The 22396-nt window shown below is 36.0% G+C and overlaps 4 protein-coding genes and 2 pseudogenes across 5 annotated transcripts; all 6 read left to right on the forward strand.

Moving 5' to 3' along the window:
• Positions 1 to 221: 221 nt before the first annotated feature.
• On the forward strand, positions 222 to 3479 carry LOC116145908 (annotated as a pseudogene).
• Positions 3480 to 6324: 2845 nt separating this feature from the next.
• LOC116145943 lies at positions 6325 to 6992 on the forward strand (annotated as a pseudogene).
• A 2351-nt stretch (positions 6993 to 9343) lies between these two features.
• On the forward strand, positions 9344 to 13061 carry LOC116145909 (cysteine-rich receptor-like protein kinase 10). Its single transcript, XM_031431345.1, is given in 9 exon segments — positions 9344 to 9349; positions 10048 to 10885; positions 11020 to 11061; positions 11064 to 11156; positions 11291 to 11415; positions 11499 to 11709; positions 11883 to 12120; positions 12453 to 12603; positions 12728 to 13061. Coding segments are annotated over 9 exon segments (2037 nt in total). The 3' UTR covers position 13061.
• Positions 13062 to 14575: 1514 nt separating this feature from the next.
• On the forward strand, positions 14576 to 15100 carry LOC116145910 (putative cysteine-rich receptor-like protein kinase 9). The gene has a single exon (XM_031431346.1). The coding sequence runs from the start codon at positions 14576 to 14578 to the stop codon at positions 15098 to 15100; it is 525 nt and encodes a 174-aa protein (XP_031287206.1).
• A 496-nt stretch (positions 15101 to 15596) lies between these two features.
• Positions 15597 to 18443, forward strand: LOC116145942 (cysteine-rich receptor-like protein kinase 10). 2 transcript variants are annotated; one of them, XM_031431368.1, is made up of 7 exons: positions 15597 to 16451; positions 16558 to 16695; positions 16786 to 16898; positions 16986 to 17196; positions 17341 to 17578; positions 17692 to 17842; positions 17967 to 18443. In XM_031431368.1, the coding sequence occupies exons 1-7, from the start codon at positions 15656 to 15658 to the stop codon at positions 18297 to 18299; spliced, it is 1980 nt and encodes a 659-aa protein (XP_031287228.1). In that variant the 5' UTR covers positions 15597 to 15655; the 3' UTR covers positions 18300 to 18443. The 2 variants fall into 2 exon arrangements, with proteins under 2 accessions (XP_031287228.1, XP_031287229.1); XM_031431369.1 differs by lacking the exons at positions 17692 to 17842; positions 17967 to 18443 and having other exon boundaries at positions 16774 to 16898; positions 17341 to 17579.
• A 1408-nt stretch (positions 18444 to 19851) lies between these two features.
• LOC116145912 (F-box/LRR-repeat protein At3g59250-like) lies at positions 19852 to 20947 on the forward strand. Its single transcript, XM_031431347.1, has 3 exons — positions 19852 to 20616; positions 20698 to 20836; positions 20906 to 20947. The coding sequence occupies exons 1-3, from the start codon at positions 19852 to 19854 to the stop codon at positions 20929 to 20931; spliced, it is 930 nt and encodes a 309-aa protein (XP_031287207.1). The 3' UTR covers positions 20932 to 20947.
• The last annotated feature ends 1449 nt before the right edge of the window (positions 20948 to 22396 follow it).

Consider the following 22396-nt stretch of genomic DNA (forward strand, 5'->3'; position numbering starts at 1 on the left):
TGAAAAGTACATCTGGGTATGTGTTTTACATCAATGAAGGTGCTATTGGTTGGTTGTCGAAGAAGCAAGATTCGGTGGCTCAGTCCACTGCAAAGGCAAAGTACATTTCTGCCGCAGCAGCAGTGAACCAAGCTGCTTGGCTCAGAAAAATCTTGTCTAATTTGAAGCAGGAACTAGTTAGGCCAACACCAATATTATGTGATAATTAATCAGCAGTGGCAATGGCAAAGAATCCAGTTCTCCATGGCAGGACCAAACATATTAAGATCAAATTTCATGCAGTTAGGGAGGCTGAAAATGATGGGGAAGTGACTTTGATGCACCGTCGGGGTGTGGATCAGATTGTAGATATCATGACTAAGAGTTTGCCTAAAGCCAAGTTTGAGGAACTTAGACTCAAACTTGGTGTTTCCAGCAAATGCATCAAGGGGGAGTGTTGATGCAGTGATGCCTTGCTGGAAATGCATCAAATGCTCAAGTCTGCAGGATTGTGTTTTTGGAAAATGCAGAATGTTTCATGCAGCAAAGACTTATCGTGCATGGGAGAGTTTTTGTGTATTTGGTTATCTTGTTGTTTAAAGGGTATTTAAGTAAGTTCATTAGAAGTAATTTTACTGTAATGTTCTGTTGAAATTTGAATTTGAAAGCGTACCTTTTGCTGTAGTTGTGTAATTAGCAGAGAGTGGATAGAGTGATATACGGTCTTTTTAATGAAAAAGTTCATAACCTTTTTGCAAACATTTGGGGTACCTATTTTCTCTCTCTCTCTCTCTCTCTCTCTCTCTCTCTCTCTCTCTTAATGCTCTCCGGTTGAAACCAACATGTCACTCCACCACCTGTCAAGAGTGTGTCAATTTTGCTACCTTAGACATTCTTCAACGTTGTCCTTCAAAAAGAAAGTATAATATGGTACGAGTGCCTTTTACGCTACTCAGGAGAGTATATCTTTTCTACGATGGAAGGTAACCTTGCGCGTTTGTACGACTCTAACAATGTTACAGAACAAGTTCGGTTTAACCTGCTAGTTGGGACTATAATGAAGGAAGCAGCAAATGGCTGTTCTTCCCTAAAAAATTTTTTAACAGAGAGGCTAACTTTACAACTATTCAAACAGTTTGTATGTCTTGTGGCAGTGCACACCAGACCTGTCAGATTTTGACTGCAACAGTTGTCTTGAACAATCTTTTTCTAGTTTGCCGACTACCCACGCAGGAGCAAGAGTTTTGCTTCCAAGTTGTTGTAGCCACTTTGAATTGTACCAGTTTTTTAATGAAAACGTTCCTGCCGCACCGCCGCCGATGCCTGTGCTCTCTTCTCCACCTCCTGTTTTTGTAACAAGGCCTAAAGGTAAAGTTGAACTAACCCACCTTGAATTCTTTTCATATCTATTTTTGAGTTTACAATAAAAATTGGAGCTCTTTAGAAGAACCGAGTAAATCTGAACACTGGTGTACAAAATAAAAATGTTACCGTTCTTGAAGGAAAAAGCGGGATTTCATCTTCAATAATCATCGCCATCATTGCTCCAATTGTTGTAGCTGTAGTACTTTTCATAGCCGGCTATTGCTTCCTAATTAGGAGAGCAAGAAAGAAGAATAGTCCTCCACTAGAAGATAATGGTAAATCTTTAAAAAGTTATTCTGTCAACAATCCAAACAATCTTTTACTTTCCCATTTGTCTGTGCTCTAGAAATGTTATTGTTGCAATCTTTCGGATGATTAAATTATTTAATGTCTGGCTTTGCCTTTGTAGCTGGAAATGATGACATTTCAGCTGCAGAGTCCTTGCAATTTGATTTGGGGACAACTGAAGCAGCCACAAAAAATTTCTCAACTGATAACAAGTTGGGCGAAGGTGGATTTGGTGAAGTTTACAAAGTACGTGTAGCATTGATTCCTATTGTATTTATTTAGACATAGTCAGTTCAACCGATGATCTAACGTTTTGTTAATGAATATTCTTAGGGCATACTTCCTAATGGAGAAGCAATAGCAGTAAAAAGACTATCAAGCAGATCTGGGCAAGGTGCAAAAGAATTTAAGAATGAAGTTGTATTGGTAGCCAAGCTTGAACACAGAAATTTGGCTAGACTAAGGGGATTTTGCTTGGAAAGAGAAGAAAAGATTCTTGTCTATGAATTTGTGACGAACAAAAGCCTCGACTACTTCCTATATGGTCTGAACTGTCTCCATGAATTTCAACAATTCATGAGTCCAATATCTTGTTTTACATTAGACCAAATTGATTCTTTCATTCATTATGGATTGAATTCAATCCTAAATGGTTTAATTTGAATTTTGATTTTGACATATGCAGACCCTAGAAGACAAGCAGAATTAGATTGGTCACGACGTTACAAGATAATTGAAGGAATTGCTCGAGGAATGCTTTATCTTCATGAGGATTCTCAATTGAGAATTATACATCGTGATCTTAAAGCTAGTAATATATTATTAGATGGAGGTATGAACCCAAAAGTTTCTGATTTTGGCATGGCAAGGATAGTTGGAGTTGATCAAACTCAAGTAAAAACAAACAGAATTGTTGGGACAGAGTAAGTTTTGACTACTACTTGCTTTGAGGAAAGCAGAAAAATGAATTCATTCAATTTTTTCGATTAATTTTCAAAGGGTCTTTGTTGTCTTTAACATTAATCTTCATTGCATAGTGGTTACATGTCTCCAGAATATGTTATGCATGGGCAATTCTCAGTGAAATTCGATGTGTATAGTTTTGGTGTCCTTGTACTAGAGATCATTACTGGCAAGAGGAGCAGCAATTTCTATCAAACAGATGGTGCTGAGGATCTCGTGAGCTATGTAAGCAAATTGTATATTGTATTTCCCTTTTGTTAGAGTTAGTATCTTTACATGCAAATAGAAAAGAGTTAGAGCTGAAGCTCATTTATCTTGACTAATTAATTATTTCAGGCTTGGAAACATTGGAGGGATGGGACACCATTGCAATTGTTGGATTCAACCTTGACAGATTCTTACCCAAGAAATGAAGTGATTAGATGCATACATATGGGGCTATTATGTGTCCAGGAAGATCCAGCTGAGAGACCCACAATGGCAACAGTAGTTCTCACGCTTAATAGCTACTCTGTCAGTCTTCCAGCTCCTAAAAAACCAGTATTTTTCGTTGGTAGTTGAAGGGAGGCTACCATGCCAACAAAAGAGTTGGATTATGTTCAATCTAAAAGCAAGTCGACGCCATGGTCTGTTGATGATGCATCAATTACTGAAGCATTTTAGACTTCAATTCACTTGTACAACCAAAAGCGACAAAAATGCTTGTTTCTCTATTTAGTTTGGTGAACTGAAGGATCCTTCATCATATACTGATCCTATAGTGGCCAACCTTATTCAGGCAGATGTAGCCTGAAAGGAAGGAGATGTATGCTTAGTATTTTCTTGTTTATGATATAATTTTCGTTATCTGCTATCGCCAGCCTTGATGGTATGCACTGTACAGAACAGAGTTTTCTGTTAATTTGTCACTACTTTCCATTGATTTTGTTATCTGCTGTCTTTTGAAAAATCAATACCCTTTTATTATACTTGAATTATTACTCAAATACTTCTTTCCTCCAACGAGAACTCCAGCAATGGATTCTCCAATGGTTTCTACAACACCACCCTAGGCCAAGACCCTAACAAGGTCTATAGTATCTTTCTTTGCCGGTGTTACCACCAGCGTCTGCCAAGACTCTGTAAGATTTGAAACCAGAGATGTAACTCAACGTTGCCCTGTTGAAAAACAGACCAAAACATGGTGCGAACAGTGCCTTCTACGTTATTCAAACCAATCTTTCTTTTCTATAATGTCTGAAGCACCCTGGGTTAGTATGTGGAATGCACAAAAGAGTAGTTAGTGGGGACGGTGACGAATGAAGCTTCAATTGGTGTAGTATTATTCGAAATGATTCAGGATTTGTATGAAAGATTTTGTATAGAGTTTTTGTAAGTGTAGTATTATTCAAAATGATTCAGGAATTTGCGGAGTGATCTAGAGTTGAGTCTCATTCTCAACTAATTGGTGTAGTACAATGACAAATTACCAATCAATATTTGAAAATTACCTACAGCTTGTAAGAAGGTAAATAAACAACAAATGTCTTCTCTATTTAAGGAAATACAATGAAAAATTATTCTAATATCATTTTTACATGGTAAGCTAATAGTTTAATTTATTCTTTTAACATATATTTATGATCAGTATATACCCTTTAATTAAAACTAAATAACTTGCAACCAAAGGTAAGAATCTTTTTTTCTACTTCTTCAAACATGTTTATGCTCATAGTTAAAAGAAGAATTGAACAATCTCATAGACTGACTTCATTTCTGTCGGAATTGGCGACCACTTCAACTATGAAGAGCTCAAAAAAGACCTCATCGGTAATTGTAGGATTCTCTAATTCCTAATAGGTAGGGTTTGACTTAGGAATACGAATCCGAGTATATTTAGGTTTCTCTCACAAAAACTAGAATATAAACACATTCTTCTTTTGTATGAGTGATACATGAAACCATAACAAATACATTCATTGTAACAAGAGAGTTAAGTAAATATTTAAATAATACTGATTGACGTGGCCTGGATTTGAGTGGCCTGTCAAATGCTCTTTAGTTCTTTCAATTTCTTCAGAATTCAGTGAGAATCAATGCTATTTTTCTCTCTGCTTGCTAATCAAATGCTTAGTTTTTGTTATATATGTTAATATATTCAATGTGGATTATTTGTTGCAAGGAGAGAATTTTGAAGATGGGCATTATCCATATGAGTGAAAGATAGGATAGAATCGGCGAATTACCTGATGAAATCCTCCTTCACATTCTATCCTTCCTTCCAATCGGAGATGTTTTCAGAATTTCTACACTGTCAACCAAGTGGAAACGCCTTTGTACATTGAAGTATACGTGGCTGACTACATCTCAGCTTCAGTCATGGATATCTGCTGCAATTAGATGCAACCTGCAGGAGCTTGAGCTTTCTCTCGGCAATTTAGCATTACCTGATAACGCTTTTACTCTCAAATCACTCATAGTAATGAAGTTAAAGATTACTATTACAATTAAAGCCTAAATATCAATCTATCTTTAACACTCACACATAGAACAAAAACGATTTTACTGCGGTTCACTTGTTCAAGATTGAACAAGATATGTCCACGTTGAGCTCAAGAATACTGAGGCTCGCTGCACTAGGATTATCAAGAGTTTACAAAGTATAATCGCACTTGAACAATAGCAGAAACCCTCTCTACAGATCAATCACTCAAATCAACCACCACAACCCTTAATCCTAAGAGAAAACTATCCTAACTTCTCTACCCTTGAAGGAAACACAGCCTTCTAATTGCTAATTAACAGATCGCACCAAGGTTACGAGATTTATAGTGAACAGGTGAACCCTAGTACAGAGAAAGCTTTTTGATCGAAGAAGAGGGCTGTGCTCTTTGAAAGGTAAAGAATCACACGTTTATATACCGTTGACCAACAGATGGAGTCTCAGCCTTTGGATCAGTCAAAAATTGACGGTCAGGATTGCAAATAATAAAAGACCAAAACGGCAGTGCATAGTGTTAATCCATACGACAGCATTTAATGGCTTCACAATTAAGTATTAACAATTACCTCAGTTTTTCAAGTTCCCAGTTTCATTCAATTATCAAATCTGAATTATGCATTTATTGAAGATGACACTTTAACTCAGCAAACTTCTCAAAATGCATTAAAACTCATGAGTGGAATTTGTAATGTCAAATCTCTTACGCTGTCAGGTGATATCCTTAAGGTATGATAGCTTACTGTTTTCTCATAAATTTCATGTAAATGTAATATAAAGACTGATTCTCAGTTCTTTTGTTTGGTTAAGCATCTCTCTCTTGAAGAAAATCTCCAAGATGGTCTTCCTCTGTTTCACCGCTTGACTCATTTGAGGGTGATTTCCAGGAAACTCTGGCGTGGCGGGATATTCTTCAAAAATCACCTAACATAGGTAGAAAATTAAACTCTCTATATTGATTATAACCCTTTTGTCATAAAGTAATTTGTGATTGTCCTGCAGTTTCTTCTCGGACGACAGAGTACTGACAGATTTGCTGCAAGTTTCTACAATCTAGTAAAAATTTAGAGATGTTGAAGGAGATCAACCATCAGTTAGAAGCAATAAACAAAGGGTCAACAAATTAGTGTATTTGAGTTTGATGAGTGCTGAGTATGGTTCTTATCCTGTACTCCCTTCATTCATTCATTCATTTGTTTATTCTTTGCTGTTCATTATTAATTCTTTGTTTGTTTGTTGAGATTTGATCCATGGCCGAGAAGAAAGATGCCCATGTAGTTGAAATCCCAGTAGATGAAGAGCATCAAAACAAAGTTCTGTATTGTATGAAGACAATCACAGCAATTCAACACCACCCATTAATGGAGATTTCTCGGATTCCTAGCCATCTCTTGCTCCTCAAACTATGGCAAAGAGATGAAGATCTTTTTGGCTGGAGGATTGCTCTCAAAGAGTCGAGAATGGACTCCATCAGAAGAGAAATGTTTCAACTTTGTTGCTTTTTTTACTCTTCCATGGCTTGTTCTTGACCATGTTGTTTACATCTTCTGTAAATGTGAAACAAGAGAGCAATTGTAAGAAATGGTGGATACCCTCTTGTTTGTCCTTGTCAACTTCACTTGTGTTTGTGTTTCTGGTTCAGGTTAAGCTTTACAGGTACTGGAAAGTATGGAGGCAACTGCAGAAAGAGAGGGGTGACAATAGAGCTCTCACTAGGTGTATTCAGGAACTGAGAATGAAAGGGGCTAGCTTTGATCTGTCAACGGGGCCTCAAAGTGGGAGGAGAATGAAGAGTTCAAGTGTTGAGATCAAATGGAAACCACTCACCTGGTGTTCCCAAAATTTTATCACCATATGTCTTCTTGGTTTCTCAGGTTTGATCTTTCTTGCTGGCAAGTTCATTCTCTGTGGGTTCTGATTGTAAACAATCAAACTATGCACATTTTTTAGAGCAGAATTATATAATCCATGAATGCTACAAGGCAATAATCCAGAACTCTTTTCCTGATAGCGGGACCTGCGAATTTTCACATGTTATTAATCTTAATTCTTCCTTGTTATGAATATGCATTTGCTGGATTTCGGACGAGGCGTGTGCTGTCAGGAGAAAGAACCTCCGAATCGGTCTCTTTGATCTGTTTAAATGAAGGGGGATGAAGCAAATTGGTCCGATTATTATTATTATTATTAGAAGTTATTGCGAAATCACTAGTCCCCAAAGGTGGCAAAAGATTTTGTGTGAAGGGTTCATGGCTCCACTCTCCAGGTACTGCAAAAAAATTTTATTGAGAGAAATGGTACATTGACATAAAAATAAGTCACTTGTAATTCACTAATTTTGTACAGTTGGGAAAAAAAGAACATATACAGCGGTTCATTGTAATTTAAAGAGTTATTATTCACATAAAGAGAAAATATGTTTTGTTTCTTTCATTCATCACAAACTCTAGCTCATGTGGACATGGAGTGGTGAATGTTTCACCTTGACTGTATCTCCCCCGGCAAGTTTCATTACTCCTAATGGCTTCTGAATGGTTTCATCACAATGTGGAAGACTTGGATTGCTTGGTTGAGATTTGGGAATCAATAATACTTTTTCAGTTATGTATGCATTAAGGCTTGTAGCTCTTTTCTTGTGTTAAACTTAAAACAGTCAATTCTTCTTTGTTAAATCAGAAGTCTTCGTTTTTGTTATGTTTATATATGAAGTCTTCGTTTTTGTCACTATTCACTAGGTGGGTCTCCATAGACGACATGACTCTAAGGGGTGTTTGGTTCAGAGAATATTGTATTATTAAGAATGTTAAATTAATGGGAAGATGGGTAACTTTGAAGATTATTAGAAATCTTATTAAAAATATATTTGGTTAGATAAGATTGAACTGGTATATATGTTATATTGATATGTTTGATTAGAAAGAATAAATTTGTGGTTATGTTATATTTTAGGGAAGATAGATAACCTTAAAGATTATTAGGAATCTTATTAAAATATGTTTGGTTAGATAGGATTAAACTGGTGGGTATGTTATATTAATATGTTTAGTTGAGAGAAATAAATTTGTGGGTATGTTATATTTTAGGGTTAAATTACTGAATTGTCCTTATATTTTAATAATATTATTAATTTGTATTTTATTGTTTAACCCCAACTTTTCATGTTTAGCTAAAACACTCCAGCAACTGTAAAAGTTTAAAACTTAAAAAAACACCCCAGCCACCTTCCAAAGATTTGATCGGTCATGCACTAGTAGGGCTATTTTCGACTATTTCACAGTCAAAGATGTGGCCGTCCAGCCATGGATATGTTATCCGTAGCCGAAAATGGTGATACCAACACACGGCTGGCCAAATCTGGTTGGCCGTGCGCCATTCTAGTGATTGCTAGCAGTGGTGGTTGGTAGTCCCTCTGGGTGGTTAGGGTGGTGGCTTGGGTAATTTGGTTGAAGTATAAGAGTAATTTTGTCTTAAAAATCTTGAATATAAGGCTAAAATGGTACATTAATTTTATTGTAAATCATTTAGATAACAAGGGTATTATTTTCTTAAAATTTTATCAATAATAAGTAAAAATGTAACAAAAATAAGATTACCAAGTAAGCTCAGAATACCTAAGAAAATTATAGTATTTAGGTTACCATATATATAACCAACGGTGATTACTATTAGGGTGCTTTTGGATCATATAATGTTTTATTACAAGGGGATGTTATGTTAATGGAAAGGTAAATCACTTTGAAGATTACTGATAATGTTTAAGAAATATGTCTGGTTGGTTCAAATAAATTGATGAGTAATATGTTTGGTTAGCAAGATAAATGGGTGAGTATGTTACATAGATTAATAAATTCTTCTCCCTTTTAAATATTAATATAATATTATTTTTTTACTATTATTTTTTGAATCATTTTTTTAACCCTTTACATTTGAAATTTTGCTAAAACACCTTAGCGATATAAAACTTTAATTTGTAATAAAATCACCCCTTCCCCACCCATCCCAAACCACTGCCAACAATCAACAGAATGGTGCACAACTGGCCATATATGGCCAGCCGTGTGTCAGCCAAGCCATTTTCAGCCCTGGATCACAAATCCATGGCTGTTTCACAGCTACAGATCTTACCATGAAAAGACCAAATATTTGGTTGTGAAACGACCAGATCTAGTTATTTCTAACTATGGATCTACCCGAAAAAGACCTTATCGATGCATGACTAATCAGATCCTAGCAGTCGTGCGCCATTACGACGACTGACGCTGGCGGTCGATGGTGGTTAGTAATGGCTGCCGATGGTCTTGGGTAGTCGGGGTATTTTATTAACTTTTAAATTTTTTTGTAGCTAGAGTGTTTTAGCTAAGTTGTCAAACGTAAGGGAGCTAGATAATTATTATTTAGTAGACATTTGAGAGAGTTTGTGTTCAAAATGGTATTTAATTAAGGACAAAATAGGCATAAAAATCAAATTACTTGGTAATCTTTTAATTATACCAGAAGAAGGGTATCAGGTTACCTTTACATTACTAACAGTAAATACTATTTACAATAAAAAAGACCAGTAATATTTTATTAATTACAAACTAAATACCAAAATCTTACACAAAAAAATAAAAAAAAACGACCAAGATTATCCTTCTTATCTTCTATGCTCCTTATCCAAATGCTCTCTTAGTTTTGGAAATTTACCAAAATTAAAATCAAAATACGACAGCGTAAGTTATATAAAATGCTATTATCTCTAATAATTTGCCATTGAAATTTTATTCTAACCCGTGATTTATTTTGGTCAAAGTCAAACGAATTAATTTCCCATTGTTAAATGTGATAAGTGGGATGAGCCGCCGCCGGCGCTGCGAATAAAACTTAGTCATTATATATCCACTCAAGTCACTATCAGTTGCGCGTTGCCGCGTTCTCATTCCCAAGGTTGAATTTTCCGCAGATTTGACTCTGCGTTCTTAATACAGTACTAGGTTGTCCTCAAGGTAAGAGAAGAGCCAAAGAGCTGGAAATTCTTCGTCATTTTCTTTCTTGTTCTCTCCCTAGTAAGTCTTGTTATCGGTTTAACAAGTGCAGCTGATCCAACATATCTTTCCCATAATTGCCCAAACACAACAACTTTTAACAGAAATAGCACCTATCAATCTAACCTCAATTTTCTCCTCTCTTCACTTGTCTCTAACGCCACCAGCAATGGATTCTTCACCGGTTTCTACAACGCCACCGCAGGCCAATACCCTGACAAGGTCTACGCTCTCTTTCTTTGCCGAGGTGATGTCACTCCCTCCGCCTGTCAAGACTGTGTGAGTTTTGCTACCTCAGACATTCTTAAACGTTGTCCTGTTCAAAAAGAAAGTATAATATGGTACGACCCGTGCCTTTTACGCTACTCAGGCGAGTCTATCTTTTCTACCGTGGACAGTAACCCCGGTGTTATTTTATACAACACTAATAATGTTACAGAACCAGTCCGGTTTAACCAGCAAGTACGGACTACAATGAAAGAAGCAGCAAATGAGGCTGTTGCTTCCCCTAAAAAATTTTCGACAAGGAAGGCTAACTTTACAACCATTCAAACACTGTACTGTCTTGTACAGTGCACACCAGACCTGTCAGATTTTGACTGTAACAGTTGTCTTGAACAATCTTTTTCTAGTTTGCCGACTACCCAGGCAGGAGCAAGAGTTTTGCTTCCAAGTTGTTGTAGCCACTTTGAATTGTACCCCTTCTATAATGAAAACGTTCCTGCCGCACCGCCGCCGACGCCTGTGCTCTCTTCTCCACCTTCTGTTTCTGTAACAAGGCCTAAAGGTAAAGTTAAACTAACCCACTTTGAATTCTTTTCATATCTATTTTTTAGTTTACAATAAAAATTGGAGCTCTTTAGAAGAACCGAGTAAATCTGAACACTGGTGTACAAAATAAAAATGTTACCGTTCTTGCAGGAAAAACCGGAATGTCATCTTCAATAATCATCGCCATCATTGCTCAATTATTGTAGCTGTAGTACTTTTCATAGCCGGCTATTGCTTCCTAATTAGGAGAGCAAGAAAGAAGAATAGTCCTCCACTAGAAGATAATGGTAAATCTCTAAAAAGTTATTCTATCAGCAATCCAAACAATCTTTTACTTTCCCATTTGTCTGTGCTCTAGAAATGTTATTGTTGCAATCTTTCGGATGATTAAATTATTTTATGTCTGGCTGTGCCTGTGTAGCTGGAAATGATGACATTACAGTTGTGGAGTCCTTGCAATTTGATTTGGGGACAATTGAAGCAGCCACTAAAAATTTCTCAACTGATAACAAGTTGGGCAAAGGTGGATTTGGTGAAGTTTACAAAGTACGTATAGCATTCCTGTTGTATTTATTTAGACATGGTCGGTTCAACAGATGATCTGAAGTTTTATTAATGAATATTCTCAGGGCATACTTCCTAATGGAGAAGCTATAGCAGTAAAAAGGCTATCAAGCGGCTCTGGGCAAGGTGCAGAAGAATTTAAGAATGAGGTTGTATTGGTAGCCAAGCTTCAACACAGAAATTTGGTTAGACTAATGGGATATTGCTTGGAGAGAGAAGAAAAGATTCTTATCTATGAATTTGTGATGAACAAAAGCCTCGACTATTTTCTATATGGTTTGAACTGTCTCCATGAATTTCAACGATTCATGAGTCCAATATCCTTGTTTTGCATTAGACCAAATGGATTCTTTTATTCATGCTTTGTAGATGGGCAGAGTTGCTTCATTATGGATCTGAACTCAACTCCTAGGTAGTTTAATTTGAGATTTTGACTTTGACATATGCAGACCCTGAAAGACAAGCAGAATTGGATTGGTCAAGACGTTACAAGATAATTAAAGGCATCGCTCGAGGAATGTTGTATCTTCATGAAGATTCTCGATTGAGAATTATACATCGTGATCTTAAAGCTAGCAATGTATTGTTAGATGGAGATATGAAACCAAAAGTTTCTGATTTTGGCTTGGCAAGGATATTTGGAGTTGATCAAACTCAAGCGAATACAAACAAAATTGTTGGGACATAGTAAGTTTTGACTACTACTTGCTTTGAGAAAAGCAGATAAATGAATTCATTCATTAATTATATAATCCTAACTGTTGAATCATTCCGAAAGAGAAAAGATGTCGAATGATGGTTTACAAATTTCTACTAGAAATTCTCAACACAAAGTTACAATGTGTCTTTGAGCTTTCTTTTATCACAAATGCATTTTTCATTTGGTATACCAAATGGCCCTCGACATAACATCTGGATAACCAGTTGGTTAGCCTTAAATAGATTAATGTGCAAATTTTTTCATTAATCTTCAAAGGTTTCTTGTTGTCTTTAATATTAACATAATCTTCACTACACAGTGGTTACATGTCTCCAGAATATGCTATGCATGGGCAATTCTCAGTGAAATCTGATGTGTATAGTTTCGGTGTTCTAGTACTAGAGATCATTACTGGTAAGAGGAACAGCAAGTTCTATCAAACAGATGGTGTTGAGGATCTCGTGAGCTATGTAAGCAAATTGCATATTGTATTTCCCCTTTGTTAGAGTTAGTATCTTTATATGCAAATGGAGAGTGAAGAAATAAAACAGTTAGAGCTGATGTTAATTGATCGTGACTAATTTATTGTTTCAGGCTTGGAAACATTGGAGGGATGGGACACCGTTGCAATTGTTGGATTCAACCTTGATAGATTCTTACTCGAGAAATGAAGTGATTAGATGCATACATATGGGGTTGTTATGTGTCCAGGAAGATCCAGCTGACAGGCCCACAATGGCAAAAATAGTTTTCATGCTTAATAGTTACTCTGTTACCCTTCCAGCACCTCAACAACCAGCCTTTTTCCTTGGTAGTCGAATGGAGGCCAGCATGCCAACAATGGAGTTTGACTTTAATAAATCTAAAAGCAAGTCAATCCCATCGTCCGTTGATGATGCATCAATTACTGAAGTATATCCTCGATAATAGGGTGTTTTAGACTTCAATTCACTTGTACATCCAAAAGTGACAAAAATGAATGTTTCTGAATTGTAGTTTGGTGAACTGAAGGATCCTTCATCATATATTGATCTTATATTGGCCAATTTTATTCAGGCAGATGTAGTCGGAGAGGGACGAGATGTATGCTTAGTATTTTCTGGTTTATGATATAATTTTCACAATGTTGTATCGCCAGCCTTGATGTTATGCTCTGTATAAAACAGAGTTTTCTGAGGAAAGAGCATCAAATAGTTATATTATTGTACTTCATGATCTTTGGGTTTCTCTCCCTATTAAGCTTTTTGCTCAGATTCAGCAGTGTAGCTGATCCAACATACGTTTCTCACATCTGCTCAAACACAACTTTCTCCATAAGAATCACCTACAGTCTAACCTCACTCTTCTCTATCTCTTCCCTCCAACGCCAACTCCGGCAATGGATTCCATTGGAGTACAGCTCAGAGTTGTCTAGTAGTTAGAGTATAGTTGTGATTAACTGTGTTAAAGTTAAAGTAATACCATGGTATAGTTAAAGCTTAGTTTAGAGATAAAAAGAGTCAACGATTGTGTTGTGTGTGAAACCGAATTCAAACCTATCAATCAACACTCACAAACAAAGTCACAAGGCTTAAACTACCAAGAACACAATCAAGAACACAAGATTTTACCGTGGTTCGCTTATTCCAATGGAATAAACTACGTCCACGTTGAGCTCCAAGCAAATTGGGACTCACTGCACTATAAGGATCAAAGTATTACAAGTACAACTCAATCACAACCCAAATCTCTCAACTCTTACACTTATACAACAATCACTCAAACCTCCCTGTAATCACAATAAGCTAACCCGAAAAACTGAAAGCCTATAGCAGAAACAATACTCTGTAATTTCTGCTAACAAGATTCACAAGAATCTAACCTGATTACAATGTTCAAAGAGTAGAAAATCAGAGGACTAAAACCTGTTGTAAAATGCGTGAAAGAAGAAGACGAAGCTGCTTTGCGAATTTTCCAGATTTGCTGCTTTTATACCTTTGACTTAATGAGCTAATAATGGCCGTCAGATCTGAATAGAATCAATGGCTGAGGATTGTCACTTAAGCTAACACCAAAACGTCAGCGTTTCACTTAGACACCGTTGAAGCTTCACTCAACAGATTGCAAATGAGAGTGGGACTAAAATGATGCTTGAATTGAAGAAAACTTTCTCTAGAAAATTCTTTTCTCTCTGTTCTGTCACATTTTTCCTTACTTTGTTACATGGTCAAACCAATTAATTTTCTATTGTTAAATGTGATAAGTGGGATGGGCCGCCTTGAATAAAAAACTGGCATTTTATATCCACTCAAGTCAACATCAGTTACCCTACTTATCATTTCCAAGCTTTAATTTCCCGCAGATTTGACTCTGTGTTCTCTTAATCAGGTAGAGATACTAACACTGTACGAGGTTGTCCTCAAACAGAAGCTAAGAGGAAGAGCCTAAGAGCTGAGAATCAAAATGCCCTCCTTGAAATTCTTCATGTTCTTTCTTGTTCTCTATCTTGCAACTTCTGCTATCGGTTTAACAAGTGCTGCTGATCCAAAATATCTTTTCCATGATTGCACAAACACAACAACTTTTAACAGAAATAGCACCTATCAATCTAAACTCAATTTTCTCCTCTCTTCACTTGTCTCTAACGCCACCCGCAGCAATGGATTCTCCACCGGTTTCTACAACGCCACAGCAGGACAAGACCCTGACAAGGTCTACGCTCTCTTTCTTTGCCGAGGTGATGTCACTCCCACCACCTGTCAAGAGTGTGTCAATTTTGCTACCTCAGACATTCTTCAACGTTGTCCTGTTAAAAAAGAAAGTATAATATGGTACGATCCGTGCCTTTTACGCTACTCAGACGAGTATATCTTTTCTACGATGAAAGGTAACCCCGGTGCGGTTTTTTACGACTCTAACAATGTTACAGAACAAGTCCGGTTTAACNATTCACAAGAATCTAACCTGATTACAATGTTCAAAGAGTAGAAAATCAGAGGACTAAAACCTGTTGTAAAATGCGTGAAAGAAGAAGACGAAGCTTCTGTGAATTTTCCAGATTTGCTGCTTTTATACCTTTGACTTAATGAGCTAATAATGGCCGTCAGATCTGAATAGAATCAATGGCTGAGGATTGTCACTTAAGCTAACACCAAAACGTCAGCGTTTCACTTAGACACCGTTGAAGCTTCACTCAACAGATTGCAAATGAGAGTGGGACTAAAATGATGCTTGAATTGAAGAAAACTTTCTCTAGAAAATTCTTTTCTCTCTGTTCTGTCACATTTTTCCTTACTTTGTTACATGGTCAAACCAATTAATTTTCTATTGTTAAATGTGATAAGTGGGATGGGCCGCCTTGAATAAAAAACTGGCATTTTATATCCACTCAAGTCAACATCAGTTACCCTACTTATCATTTCCAAGCTTTAATTTCCCGCAGATTTGACTCTGTGTTCTCTTAATCAGGTAGAGATACTAACACTGTACGAGGTTGTCCTCAAACAGAAGCTAAGAGGAAGAGCCTAAGAGCTGAGAATCAAAATGCCCTCCTTGAAATTCTTCATGTTCTTTCTTGTTCTCTATCTTGCAACTTCTGCTATCGGTTTAACAAGTGCTGCTGATCCAAAATATCTTTTCCATGATTGCACAAACACAACAACTTTTAACAGAAATAGCACCTATCAATCTAAACTCAATTTTCTCCTCTCTTCACTTGTCTCTAACGCCACCCGCAGCAATGGATTCTCCACCGGTTTCTACAACGCCACAGCAGGACAAGACCCTGACAAGGTCTACGCTCTCTTTCTTTGCCGAGGTGATGTCACTCCCACCACCTGTCAAGAGTGTGTCAATTTTGCTACCTCAGACATTCTTCAACGTTGTCCTGTTCAAAAAGAAAGTATAATATGGTACGATCCGTGCCTTTTACGCTACTCAGACGAGTATATCTTTTCTACGATGAAAGGTAACCCCGGTGCGGTTTTTTACGACTCTAACAATGTTACAGAACAAGTCCGGTTTAACCTGCTAGTAGGGACTACAATGAAGGAAGCAGCAAATGAGGCTGCTGCTTCCCCTAAAAAATTTTCGACAAGAAAGGCTAACTTCACAACCATTCAAACACTGTACTATCTCGTACAGTGCACACCAGACCTGTCAAATTTGGACTGTAACAATTGTCTTGAACAATCTTTTGCTACTTTGCCGACTACCCGGGTAGGAGCAAGAGTTTTGCTTCCAAGCTGTAATAGCCGGTTTGAATTGTACCCGTTTTATAATGAAAGCGTTACTGCCGCACCGCCGCCGACGCCAGTGCTCTCTTCTCCACCCCCTAAAGGTAAAGTTGAACTAAACCACTTTGATTACTTTTCATTATCATTTTCAGTAAATTTAAGCTTTATCATTTTAAATTACTATTATATATTCGTTTATTTTTCTTTCAGGAAACAGCGGAATTTCATCTTCAATAATCATCGCCATAATTGCTCCAATTGTTGTAGCTGTAGTACTTTTCATAGCCGGCTATTGCCTCCTAATTAGGAGAGCAAGAAAGAAGAATAGTCCTCCACTGGACGATAATGGTATTAACTATCCAAACAATCTTTTACTTTCCCATTTGTCTATGCTTTAAATGTTTGGCTGTGCCTGTGCCTTCGCAGTTGGAAATGAAGAAATTATGATTGTAGAGTCCTTGCAATTTGATTTGGGGACAATTGAGGCAGCCACTAAAAATTTCTCAACTGATAACAAGTTGGGCGAAGGTGGATTTGGTGAAGTTTACAAAGTACGTATAGCATTGATTCCTGTTATATTTATTTAGACAGAGTCGGTTCAACAGATGATTTAACGTTTTGTTAATGAATATTCTCAGGGCATACTTCCTAATGGAGAAGCTATAGCAGTAAAAAAGCTATCAAGCAGATCTGGGCAAGGTGCAGAAGAATTTAAGAATGAGGTTGTATTGGTAGCCAAGCTTCAACACAGAAATTTGGTTAGACTATTGGGATTTTGCTTGGAGGGAGAAGAAAAGATTCTTGTCTATGAATTTGTGACGAACAAAAGCCTCGACTACTTTCTATATGGTATGAACTATCTCCATGAATTTCGACGATTCATGAGTCCAGTATCCTTGTTTTGCATTAGACCAAATGGATCCTTTCATTCATTATGAATTTCAACTCAACTCCTAAATAGTTTAATTGAGATTTTGACTTTGACATATGCAGATCATGAAAGACAAGTAGAATTGGATTGGTCAAGACGTTACAAGATGATTGGAGGCATCGCTCGAGGAATGCTTTATCTGCATGAGGATTCTCGATTGAGAATTATACATCGTGATCTTAAAACTAGCAATATATTGTTAGATGGAGATATGAACCCCAAAATTTCTGATTTTGGAATGGCAAGGATAGTTGGAGTTGATCAATCTCAAGTGAAAACAAACAGAATTGTTGGGACATAGTAAGTGTTCACTACTACTTGCTTTAAGGAAAGCAGAAAAGTGAATTCAATCAAATTTTCGATTAATATTCAAAGGGTCTTTGTTGTCTTTAATATTAATCTTTGTTGCACAGTGGTTATATGTCTCCAGAATATGCTATGCATGGACAATTCTCAGTGAAATCCGATGTGTATAGTTTCGGTGTCCTTGTACTAGAGATCATTACTGGGAAGAGGATCAGCAATTTCTATCAAACAGATGGTGCTGAGGATCTCGTGAGCTATGTAAGCAAATTGTATATTGTATTTCCCCTTTGTTAGAGTTAGTATCTTTATATACAAATAGAGAGTGGAGAAATAAAAGAGTTAGAGCTGAAGCTAATTGATTGTGACTAATTTATTGTTTCAGGCTTGGAAACATTGGAGGGATGCGATGCCGTTGCAATTGTTGGATTCAACCTTGACAGATTCTTACTCGAGAAATGAAGTGATTAGATGCATACATATGGGGTTGTTATGTGTCCAGGAAGATCCAGCTGACAGACCTTCAATGGCAACAATAGTTCTCATGCTTAATAGTTACTCTGTTACTCTTCCAGCACCTAGACGACCAGCCTTTTTCCTTGGTACGAGAAGGGAGGCTAGCATGGCAACAAAGAAGTTTGACTTTGATCAATCTAAAAGCAACTCAATCCCATGGTCTGTTGATGATGCATCGATTACTGAAGTATATCCTCGATAATAGGGTGTTTTAGACTTCAAATCACTTGTACAACCAAAAGTGACAAAAATGCTTGTTTCTATATTGTATTTGGTGAATTGAAGGATCCTTCATCATATAGTGATCCTATATTTGCCAATTTTATTCAGGCAGATGTGGCCTGAAAGGGAGGAGATTTATGCTCAATATTTTCTTGTTTATGATATAATTTTCATTATCTGCTATCGCCAGCCTTGATGGTATGCTTTGTGTAAAACAGAGTTTTCTGAGGAAAGAGTGTCAAATAGTTAATTTGTCACTACTTTCCATTGATTTTGTTATCTGCTGTCTTTGAAATATTAATACCCTTTTATTATACTTGAATTATTACTCAAGTACTTCTTTTCTCCAACGCCAACTCCAGCAATGGATTCTCCAATGGTTTCTACAACACCACCCTAGGCCAAGACCCTAACACGGTCTACAGTCTCTTTCTCTGCCGGGGCAATGTTACCACCAGCGTCTGCCAAGACCGTGTCAGATTTGCTACCAGAGATGTAACTCATTGTTGCCCTGTTGAAAAACCGACCATAATATGCTACAAACAGTGCGTTCTAAGTTATTTAAACCAATCTTTTTTTTTTCTGTAATTTCTGAAGCACCCTGGGTTAGTATGTGGAATGCACAAAAGAGTACTGACCAAAGCCGGTTTAACGAGTTAGTGGGGATGTTGATGAACGAAGCTGCAATTGGTGTAGTATTATTGGAAATGATTCACGACTTTGTATGAAAGACTTTGTATAGAGTCTTTGTGTAAGTGCAGTATTATCCAAAATGATTCGGGAATTTGAAGAATGATCTAGAGTTGAGTCTCATTCTCAACCAATTGGTGTAGTATAATGACAAATTACCAATCAATATTTGAACCTCCAGCTTTTAAGAAGGTAAATAAACAACAAATGTCTTCTTTATTTAAGGAAATACAATGACAAATTATTCTAATATCATTTTTAAATGGTAAGCTAATATTTTAATTTATTCTTTTAACATTTATTTATGATGAGTATATACCCTTCTATTAAAACTAAATAACTTGCAACCAAAGCTAAGAATCTTTTTATCTAATTCTTCAAACATATTTATGCTCATAGTTAAAAGAATAATTGAACAATCCCACATACTGACTTCATTTCTGTTGGAATTGGCTATCACTTCAGCTATGAATAGCAGCTGTAGGATTCTTTAACTCCTAACGGGTAGGGTTTGGCTTAGGAATAGGAATCTTAGTAGATTTAGGTTTCTCTCACAAAACTTAGTATATAAACACATTATTCTTTTCTATGAGTGATACAGGAAATCATAACAAATACATTCATTGTAACGAGAGAGGTAAGTAAATATTTAAATAATATTTTTACTGACCTAGTCTTGATTTGAGTGAACCAAGATAAATCGCTCTTTAGTTCTTTCAATTTCTTCAAAATTTGGTGAGAATCAATACTATTATTCTCTCTGCTTGTTAATCAAAATCTTAGTTTTTGATATGTTTATACATAAAGTGTAGATTCTTTGTTGCAAGGAGAGAATTTTGAAGATGGGCGATATCTGTACGAGTGAAAGACAAGATAGAATCGGCGAATTACCTGATGATATCCTCCTTCACATTCTATACTTCCTTTCAATCGGAGATGTTTTCAGAACTTCTGCATTGTCAACCAGATGGAAACACCTTTGTACTTTGAAGTATACGTGGATTACTACATCTCAGCTTCAGCCATGGATATCTGCTGCAATTAGATGCAACCTGCAGGAGCTTGAAAATTCTATCGGCAATGTACCATTACCTGATAACGCTTTTACTGTCAAATCACTCACAGTAATGAAGTTAAAGATTACTTCATTTTTTCAGGTTCCCAGTTTCATTAAATTATCAAATCTTAAGACTTTGCATCTTAGTCTTTTTTTGAAAAATGGGAAAGGGATTGCTGAACAACTTGAACAACTTTTTTCAGATTGTTGTCTTCTTCAAGAGCTGGTTTTAAACATAGGTATCTCTCTTAGTATTAAGAGAATCAAGATTTGTATTCCTAGTCTAAGAACAATGGTTATTCGTTGTCCATCCAACCGACGCATACTTTGTGGGTGTGGTATCACAATTTATGCTGAAAATTTGAAGGTTCTCCTGAGCATAAATTGTCTAAATATTGAAATTTTACCTTGTGATTTATCTTCACTGAATTATGCATATATTGAAGATGACAGTGACAGTTTCACTCAGCAAACTGCTCAAAATGCATTAAAACTCATGACTGGAATTTGTAATGTCAAATCTCTTACGCTGTCAGGTGATATCCTTAAGGTATGATAGCTTACTGTTTTCTCATAAATTTCATATAAATGTATTATAAAGACTGATTCTTAATTCTCTTGTTTGGTTAAGCATCTCTTTTTTGAGGAAAATCTCCAAGATGGTCTTCCTCTATTTCATCGCTTGACTCATTTGAAGGTGATTCCCAGGAAACTTGGTTATACAGATTATCTAGTGTGGAAGGATATTCTTCAAAAATCACCTAACATAGGTAGAAAATTAAACTCTCTAGATTGATTATAACCCTTTTGTCATAAAGTAATTTGTGATTGTCCTGCAGTTTCTTCTCGGATGACAGGGTACTGACAGATTTGCTGCAAGTTTCTATAATCTATAAAAATACAGAGATGTTGAAGGAGATCAACCATCAGTTAGAAGCAATAAACAAAGGGTCAAGAAATTAGTGTATTTGAGTATGATGAGTACTGAGTATGGTTCTTATTCAGTACTCCTTTCATTTCATAAGTTGTTGAATTGGCATATCACAGCCAACTGTTGCAAAAGAAAACAGAAATTCCATATTCATGGATTTGTTTGCTCACTTATGAATGCATTCACAAATTGGTGCATCGAACTAAGCAACAGTTAGTAAGTGTAGCACAAACAAAATTGTTACATAATTTCTTAAAGATTAGCAACAAGATAAACAATTTAAATATAACTGGAACATTGAACATATCATTGGATGTACTTCAATTCTATGGAAAGAACATATGAGAAAAATTCTTCTTTTAGAGAAATCTATAGTTGGTACATCTCAGGTTAAGTCATGGATATCTTTCAGCTTCAACTGTCAAATTACTCGGTAGTATTGAAATTGAAGATTATTCCTCCCTTACTTCAGGTTTCTAGTTTCATTATCAAATCATTAAGACTTCACAGCTTAGTGTCTTGATTCCAGGGGGAAACTTGGTTGTACAAATGATCAGTGTTGGGGGACATTCTTCAAAGATCTCCTAATATAGAATCTAACGTAGTTTAAACTCTTGAACATATAGTACTCTATTGGTTATAACCCTCTTTCAACAGGTAATTCTGATTGTCCTGCAGTTTCTTTTCGGGACAGTTGATCCCAAGGGCGATCATTTAGTGATATTTTTACTATCCTCATGTTTCTATGATCTAGTGACAGATTTGGAGAAGTAAAAGGAGATAAACCATCAGTTACAATAAGCAAAGGGTCAACAAACTGGTGTAGTTTTTTATCATGTTTATATATGCAGTTTAAATTCCTTATTGGAATTGTGAAGATGGGCAATATCTGTAAGATTAAAAGAAAGGATAGAATTAGCGAATTACCTGACCATATCCTCCTTCACATTCTATCCTTCCTTCCAATAAGAGGTGTTTTGAGAACTTCTGCATTGTCAACCAGATGGAAACATCTTCGTACTTTGATTACGGATATCGATTATGATGACTCCNTGTAATAAGTTATAGTTTTTTTATAATATAATTATCTGTATATTATAAATAATATATTATACTATAACATATATAGATGTTTATATCATGAATTTGATATGAATTTATTAATTAATTATTAATATAGCATATATTTTATTCTATAGTACGTGTAAACCCAATATTCTATATAAGAATAATTTTATGTAATAATAAAAGTTATGGCCCCAATTTGAATTAGTTATAATCAATAATAAACTTCATACTGTAATAAGTTATAGTTTTTTTATAATATAATTATCTGTATATTATAAATAATATATTATACTATAAAATATATAGATGTTTATATCATGAATTTGATATG

The sequence above is a fragment of the Pistacia vera genome, unplaced genomic scaffold, assembly GCF_008641045.1.
Source record: "Pistacia vera cultivar Batoury unplaced genomic scaffold, PisVer_v2 Contig47, whole genome shotgun sequence".
Taxonomy (NCBI): domain Eukaryota; kingdom Viridiplantae; phylum Streptophyta; class Magnoliopsida; order Sapindales; family Anacardiaceae; genus Pistacia; species Pistacia vera.